The sequence below is a fragment of the Sinocyclocheilus anshuiensis genome, unplaced genomic scaffold (genome assembly GCF_001515605.1).
Source record: "Sinocyclocheilus anshuiensis isolate Anshui unplaced genomic scaffold, SAMN03320099.WGS_v1.1 scaffold888, whole genome shotgun sequence".
NCBI classification, from domain to species: domain Eukaryota; kingdom Metazoa; phylum Chordata; class Actinopteri; order Cypriniformes; family Cyprinidae; genus Sinocyclocheilus; species Sinocyclocheilus anshuiensis.
In genome coordinates, this window is record NW_015549648.1 from 855,894 (window position 1) to 864,775 (window position 8,882).

Below are 8,882 nucleotides of genomic sequence, written 5' to 3' on the forward strand. Positions count from 1 at the left end.
AACGGTTGAGTTCAGTTCTGTTATTTAGCTGTTCGTGATCTCTCATGAACAACAGCATTTGATTTGACAGTCAGAGTTCCTGCTTTGTTACAAGCTCCTCCAGTCAACATAAACCACCTGTCAGACATCACAGAAAGCCAAATAACTCTCTCTGTTTTTTGCATTTGGCATGAACATGAAAGAAGTTTGTTAAAGTGCAGTGAATAATGCCTTGGTGGTGAAAACAGCTTAAATTATTGATTAAAGTTTGACATTTTTTATATATATATATATATATATATATATTACATACTCTAATTTCAAATATTACATGTCAAGTAAATTGCAAAAAAGTTAAATGATGTTTGAACATAATGAAAAACTTTACAGCCTCTAAAATGCGTATTAGCGCCCAAAATGTTATAATGTTAATAAACTATTATAGTTTTTGTTAATATTTTGAATTAAATTGTATTTTTTCCTGTTTTCACTTTAATTTTAGTTCATATTTAGTTTAGTTACTTTTAGTGATTTTGTTGTGAGATTTTGTCATTTTTAATATTTTTAATATTATTTTTAAATATGTTTTTAATATGCAGTTTTTAAACATTTTATGGTAACACTTTACAATAAGGTTTTATTTGTGAATGGTGGTAATTAACTTCATTACTTAAACTAAGAATGAAAATACTTTTAAAGCATTTACTAATCTTTCAGCATTTACTAGTACATTATTAAAATCAAAAGATTTATCTGGTAATATTATTTAAAGGATCTGAGCTAACATGAACAAACAATGAACATTTGTATTTGATTAACTTCTGTTAACAAATATTAATGAATACTGTAACAAATGTATTGCTCATTGTTAGTTAATGTTAGTTAATGCATAACTAATAGGGCCTTAATTTAAAGTGTTAGCATTTTTATTTATTAGTTTTATTTTATGTAGTTTTAGTTTTTTTAATACTTCAAGTTCAAATAAATGAAAATGAGGAGATAGCAAAAAGTTTATGGTTTTGTTTGATATATTTCATTTTATTTCAGTTAACATTTATTTTATTTCAAGTAACATTTTTAATGGTTTTAGGTTAGGTTAACTTTAATAAGCCGGGTTATTAATCAACTACCCATTTAAAGTTAGTGGTTTCAACCATTTTGTGGTTGTTTTTTCTATAGGTATGTAGAGGAACTGGTTTAAGTTCAATATATTATTTTATTAAGTTACCAGTGTTGGATAATTTAATAATAGGATAATGTGTGAATTTCCTGTTAGACAGATTACGTTAAATTTTCCTAGGACAAAGGGCTGTGTAAAAGGGCTGGTTGCACAGTGTAACCCCAACAGAAACCACACACACATTCTGGTATTAATTTCATTTCCTTTCCATTTTTAGACTTTAATTTTGTCAACGAGGGATATTGGAGAGGAAAACACAGTTGTGGTTTAGAAACTGAGAGGATCGAATTCTGTGATTTCACTGTTGACGCTTATTACGAACAGTTGTTGCGCCCAACACAAAGTCGGAGGAAAACAATGACGTTTTCATTAGTTTAAGACAAAATGTCACAGTAGCTAAATCAAGCCTATGCGTGACTATAAGAACCAGACCTTCTCGATCGGATAAGGATCGGAATTCGAGCGGTTAGATCGTCAAAGCTGAGAATAATGATACACCTCAATTATCCGATTTCTTAATGTTAATGTAACGGGACAGCTATAGGGGAGAACATAGGAGATATTTAAAACCCCGGAGACCTCGATTGCATCCAGATTCAAGTTTTTAATCTCGCAGTTGTTACTGTTACGATAATTGTCCATGAGACAGTTCATCAAATGCTGACAGATAAAAAGCACGAGAGGCCCCTTTCGTCTGCATCTTCAGCATTGAGCCGTCAGCCTCAGTTCCTCATAGTGTTTATGGGCTCTGCTGGTGAAGAACATAGTTACACTTGTATTTATAGCCGTTGTGGTTTGGTCTTTTGTAACGTGATAGTGTGTAGTGCAGTAAGCCAGAAGAGCTCAAAGATGAAGCCACGGCTCACTCTTTTCACTATGTTGACAATGATTTGTGTTATCATACACAAACCCTGGGACGTCATTACAATAGGGGAAGTTGAGCTGAAAGCCGTATATGATATAGAACAGACCACATGAGAGAGCAATAGAAAGAGAATGTTTGAAGATAAAGGCTGAAAGTGCATCTTAAAGAGCAGACAGGTTTGTAGAAAGCAACTTCCAATACACTTATTACAGTGACCTTTAACCGCTGGAAAGAATGTTACAGGTTTCATACAAGTTTGAGTTCAGTTTCTAATTTAAACATCAATAAGGTCCTGGTGTTTACATTGGATAATAACTTCAACAAGTTCCTCAGTTTGTAAAAACAAACTGTTTACTTATGTATTTACAACTGAATTCAACAGTGCACTTTGTCCTGGTGAGATTTCAAAGCAGTAATGTGAAGCTAATTTTTGCTAAAACAATTAGGTGAAGTGTGTAATTTCAGCGGCAGTAAATGGAATTGTATGACTGCTTGATTTCAAACAGGTTTTGTTGCCATGTTGGTCAGGATGGTGGAATAAACAGAAGTTGATAATTAGAAGTTAACAAGCAATATTGTTCAAAAGTTTGAGGTTGATAAGAATTTTTTAACGTTTTGGAAAAAAGTCTCACCAAGACTTCTGGCTGTAATTGTGTTTTGCCACACACTGATTTTAAATTTATAATGGATAGAAAAATTGCAGGAAACACCTGGTTAGTACACAGTTTGCTGAATAGATTTTAATTTCATTACGAGTATAAACTTAATTTTAGCATGTTTTTACAAACTGACAGACATGTATAATGTATTTTCTGTGTTAATCAACAACATGTCAGATAGAGTTTAAAGGAATAGTTCACCCAAAAGTTACAATTTGCTGAAAATGTACTCACCTTCAGGTCATTCAAGATGTAGATGAGATTGTTTCTTCATCAGAACAGATCTGGTGAAATGTAGCATTACATCACTTGCTCACCAGTGGATCATCTGCAGTGAATGGGTGCCGTCAGAATGAGAGTCCAAACAGCTGATTAAAAAAATCACAATAATCCACACAACTCCAGTCCAACATCTTGTGAAGTGAAAAACCACGTGTTTGGCATAAACTGGAGAAAGCAATTTTATGGATAGAGGACTTGAATTTAAACTGAAAGCAATGGTTTTAAGTTACAAATGTTTTAATAACGGAATGGTTTCTTACAAACACACAGCTTTTCACTCCACAAGAGTTAATTGATGGTCTGGAGCTGTGTGGATTACTTGTGCATTATTGTGATGTTTTTATCAGCTGTTTGGACTTTGGACTCTCATTCTGACAGCACCCATTCACTGCAAAGGATTCATAATGTTAAATTTCTCCAAATCTGTTCCAAAACAGAAACAAACTCATCCTCCTCTTGAATTGCCTGAGAGTGAGTACATTTTCAGCAAATTTTCATTTTTGGTTGAACTGTTCCTTTAAGTTGAATTGTACCTTGAACATTCCAATAACGATGCCGGATGCTCTAGATTTCGTAATGCGAACCGCACCGGGGAAGTGAAACCCTGAGACCCTTTCTTGACAATCTTTCTAATAGGGGTTGAACCAGCAGGGGTTGATTAACCTAGAACAATAACAATAATGCCAACAAGAAAAGTGTGTCTGCGACCCGAGCTCGTTAGCATCCCAGCATCCCCCTCTCCTGCCTCGCTCAGGTATGGTTTCTATTTCACAGTACCTAAAGAAGAGAGGAGGGAAAGAGGTTGATGGAAGTGATTTAGTGCCCAGGGGACAGAGAGAAGGGGGGTTAATCGGTTAACCAGGGGAACAGAGAGGAGGGGGGCCTGGCTACCGTCTGGGAGGTATGCCCTTGGTCGCTTTGTTCTGACTTACATATACACGAACAGGAAGTGATGCGAGGTGCACTGATATGCATACTTCATCTGCATTTGTCTGTGAACAATGGATTTGCACCTAATCCAGATTGTTTCCATCATTTATGCTGAAATTGTCCTGGTTTCTGCATCACACATGCAGTGCTGTTTTTAAACCTTTCTACTGCCTAGGTCAAGTTCCTGCGTAAGTTTGGATCCTATGGACTTCTGTTAGTGTGAATCTCATGAAAACTGTCACAGCATGTCCAGGTCATATTTCACCTCAAACTCAAATGAAAAAATAAGAAATGATATTTAGCATAAAGAAAATAGTTACATATTTAGATTATAATTATGATATATTTTTTTAAAGGGGTCATGAACGGCCTCTGTTTTTTATATTGTACTGTTCTCTGAGGTCCACTTATAATGTTATCAAGATTTTTACATCGAAAAACATAATTTAGAAGTAATAAGCTATTTTCTGTCCTGTTTTTAACCCCCCTCATCAGAACGCTCTTGTTTGAATAGGCGTGGCAGATTGTAGACCCAGAAGTAAACGCCCACTGCTATGATTGGCTAAGAGTTGTGTATGTTTGACAGTGTACATTCGTACACAGTGTACACTGCTGTGATTTAGGTCAAAAACGCATAAATAACTCAATACATATCAAACAATCTGTAAGAAGAGACAAAGCAATAGTGGCACGTAATGAAAACGGTTACTCACGCTTGTGTTACGACATTACTGTTGGATCCAATATAGTGAGCACAGCATAGTCTTTTAGTTTCAATCTTTTTGAGAATCCTCCGTCAAATTGTGCCTTGTTTGTTACTACTTTAAACTACGTCTAACGTTAGGATCAGAAGAAAGGCAACGCAAATGCTGTTTTCCTCAACTTGGCGCTGCACAGAGTCTTGTTGTCTTCAGAGCAATCTTTATTGTTTGGTTTCGTAGTCCTGCACATTCGCCTCTCTCGTAAACACTACGTGCGTGAATCGGTGGGCGGGGCTAAACAGGAAGTGATGTTGATCTAAAGCTGCGGAGGCAGTGCTTATCCATGGTATTACATCATAGAGTTGTACATTCCACATTCTGTCGTTTTGGCAGTCTGCCTTCAATATAAGCTGTTTTTAGATTAACGACAAAGTTTTTATAGTGCAATGACCTCTTATATGTCAAAAGATCAAGGACATTTTGGTTTCTCAGTTCATGACCACTTTAATGAAAATTAAGCAAATTGAAACTCCCCTCTCCCATTGTCAGTATGCTGTTTTGGTGCGGGAAAAAAATCTCATTCATTACTGTAAAACAACAAAAAATATATTATTTAAACTGTGAAGTACAATTCTAAAAAAACACATCATAGCATTTGTTGTACTGAATTTAATTCATGCAATTTTTATTATTTATATTAAAAATCTTTTTGTCTAGGTAAGATGATTTTCATTACTATATTACATTTAATGAGAATCAGGTTTTTTTAAATTACAGCAGGAGTCTTTAACAGGGGGTCTACCAATTGTCGTTGATCTGAAACGAATAAAATATACATTAAATAAAAATACAAGATAATTTTAACCAAAACTAAATTTAGCTAATTGCTGCATTACTATAATGAGAATTTTTTTATTGTCATGAAAATAATATCAAATTAAAATCTACTAAAATGTACAATAAATGTTTTAACGTTTTGATTTGATTGTGCTGTCTAATGTAACCCAGACATTTCTTTGTGGAACTGACATATATTTGAAAGTTCATTACAACTTCAGCTCTGCATTCACACAGGATTCTACAATCATCTGATGGGAAAATCATTTTAATGAATCCATATATTCAGAAATCTCAGTAATGACTTGTAAATGGAAGTCAAATAAATTCCCAAAAAAAAAAATGTAATAATTAAAAACATACGTTTTATGTAAGATATTAAGTCATTACGCATCTTTCTTGACTTCAGGTCCTCCTGGGAAACGTGGACGGATGGGCAGAAGAGGCGACCCTGGTGAGTGCGATCTCTTAATTTATGTTCCTCATGCTTGATGTCTAGCACTTTTCTATAAACATTGTTACTAGTGTCCCTAATTCATAATCATTAGATGTGACTGGGAGGAAGTCCTCACTGAATGTGGTTTTGAGTCACCGTAGACCCTCAGATGATTCAGAGGTATTAAACTCAAGACTGATGATGACTTGGCCATACAAATAAAGATGCTGATGTATTTCTAAGTGAGCTGTGCTGTAGACACACATGGCTGTCAAGGGCACAGATTGAGAGAGGTTTTAATTAAAAGAATGATTCAGTGTCGCATCACTTGCGGAAGAAGCTGTCAGTACAGCTTGTGAAGCTTAAGAAGGTGTCCAAATGATGTCTCACCATTACCTCGAGTATGCCATAAGATTATCTTTGAATAATGTGTACAGTTTGTACAGCAGAACCTATATTCACCTTCTGACCATATCCGATTAAATCTGGGTTTGCGGCGTTCCCACACAACTGGCATTTGGACAGCATGGCAATTCTTTACATCTGTTTTTCAAACTTGTTCCAGCCCCGCTGCCCTGGGAGAGGAACTTCAAACGTTGGCAGAGCACTTTATTTACATAGAGATAGTGGGTCGTTTTGTCACTAAGTCTGCTAGATGTGGTTCTGTTTAGCTGCGCCTGCTTGTTGTAGTTTGGGCCGTAAAGCAGGCGGGAAGAGTCGAATGTGGAGGTGGATGGAGGAAGAGGCTCTCCGTTGCACAACAGTCTGTTTGTTTCTCTAGTGTGAGGGAGAAAATATGGTTGGAAAGCTGGAAGATATTTAGCAGTCTAATCAGCACAAACATTAGGCTGGTCGTATACATCCATGATAGTTCAATCGTTAAAAGTGCTCGTTTAATTAGAACCCTTGTCAATTAAAAGATTAAACATTTTGCTAAACAATTCTGATGTGCTCAATTAAACCGTAAAACACACTCTCATTATTTTTCTCTTTCAACATCTCACTCCTAAATGCTTTCCAAATGGTGAAGCCATTTCGTTCACAATGGTCAGAACTTGACTGTGCTGAGTGAATGTTATCTTTTAAACTCTTAAGAGTCTGCCAGCGTCTAGACGTGAGTAAATACGCCAATACGCCAACAACTTTCTGCCTCATAAAACCTCAACACATCTTTTAAACTTCTTTGTCTCCTCTGAGGGTCATAACACCTACCTGATGAACATTTCAGACAACCTGAAGAACATTAAAAATAAGGTTTAGAGGTTTACCTTTTTGTTAAAAGAGTAGAAGTGTGATTTTGTGTTATTAAACATTTGAATTGTTTTAAAGGTCTGTTTGTTGTTGTTCTTTTATTTTTCAGGACCCCCAGTAAGTACCCTGTCCTCACACTTCAAAATAATGATATTAGGCAGATATGGGCTCTGTATTGTGGTAAGGCTGACAAAACGTTTGAAGGGTGAGTCATAAAACCTGAGAAAGGGCCTTCAAGTTCTGGAATCTTTCATACATCCTGAATATTTGCACCAAGTTTGTCTGACTTTAAATTTCCAGAACCTTCAAATTTAAACTTCTGAAAAATGAACATTCTTTTGAGATTCCAGAATAAAGCTTAAAGAACAAAGTTCTGGAATATTCACTTCAGAGCAGCTGAAAGTCTACCGCTTTAGAAGATCTGGTGCTTCTGATATTAAAGTTCTAGAATATTCAAAACCCGCATTAAAGTTCTGGTATCCAACAAAAGTGTAACACAGTGTAAGAACAGGTTGCAGACTGTCTGTCACCTGCTTTAGATTTAGGTTAAAACCACGCCATCAACACCTTGTTGCAAACAGATATGTAACTTCTAATCCATATTTGAACAGGCTGTCATGAAGATTTCATCTGTTCATCTGTTACATGCTTGCAGATGTCAAATTATGTGACAGCTTTCAACATTTTAACAGTTTAGGTTGGTTTGCTAACTTTCACGTTTAGTTTCTGGTCTTCAGTAGAGCAGAGGTCCACCAGTTTATTTACTCTGAAGTCAATTGCAATGTAAAGAAACCCTAAAACACTTGAAGTTTTCATTTATAATCCTGCAAAGTGCTGTTAATCCAACTAATAAACCCATAAAACAGAGATTTACTTTGCGGAAGTTTTAGAAAGTGTAAGTATGTTCTTCAAGATCAGATTGGTTAATGAGAATAGTTTACAGTAATTTACTTTTTATCACACTGAATTTAGAAAATTTGAAAATTGTACCTTTTTTCATGAAACTGAACATAGATTCTCTTTAGATTACCTTGAGATTTGTAATCTTTTTTAACCTACCATAGGTCTATATTTATTTATTATATCTCATTTTTCTTTGCACAGGGCAAACCTGGGCGAGACGGTTACCCGGTAAATGTCTTTTAAATTATTTAGTTTCTTTCTTGGGTTTTAATCTCCATTTTATGGAGCTCTTCTTCTAATTGCTTCTTTCACTTCCATTTGATTTATTGTTGATCTCAGTTTTTTCCCTTTCTGTCTTACAAAATACCTGTGCAGCTCCCCAGCTAACAGAGAATGTTCTCAGAACTTTGGGTAATATTCTAGCAAAGATCTCTCAAAGTTACAGTCTAAATAAACATTCTTACAGTGACATTAATAGAACGATTGTTGTTTTAATAATGTTCTCAAAACATTAAAACAAAAACGTGTACATTCATACAATATATACAATATCATTCATGGAAAATTTTTCATTCATGCAAGTTTTCTGAAACATTTTAGTTGGACATTCTTCTGTTTTTAAACAATTTAAACAGCTTTTAATACAAGTTAAAAGTTTCAGATGGTTTACGTAACATCCGAAAGTAGCTTTCCCATAATGTTTGCAAAATGATAAAATTGAATGTTCCCTTAAAGTTTTCTCTAACATTCACATAACTAAAAAATGGTTTGGACGTTCAGCGAACATTCCGAAATAACAATTTCGTAACTTAACGGAAACACAACATTCTTGGAACATATTTTTGTTAGCTGGGTCATA

The 8,882-nt window shown here is 35.1% G+C and overlaps 1 protein-coding gene across 1 annotated transcript in view; it reads left to right on the forward strand.

The window, feature by feature from the left end:
• The window catches only part of LOC107660183 (collagen alpha-1(XXIII) chain-like), a 142,852-nt gene that overhangs the window by 107,982 nt on the left and 25,988 nt on the right, over window positions 1–8,882 (forward strand). Inside the window, exons 3-5 of the mRNA XM_016449433.1 lie at window positions 5,843–5,887; window positions 7,230–7,237; window positions 8,225–8,251. Coding sequence (XP_016304919.1) covers window positions 5,843–5,887; window positions 7,230–7,237; window positions 8,225–8,251 — 80 coding nt within the window. The remainder of the gene's footprint in view (window positions 1–5,842; window positions 5,888–7,229; window positions 7,238–8,224; window positions 8,252–8,882) is intronic.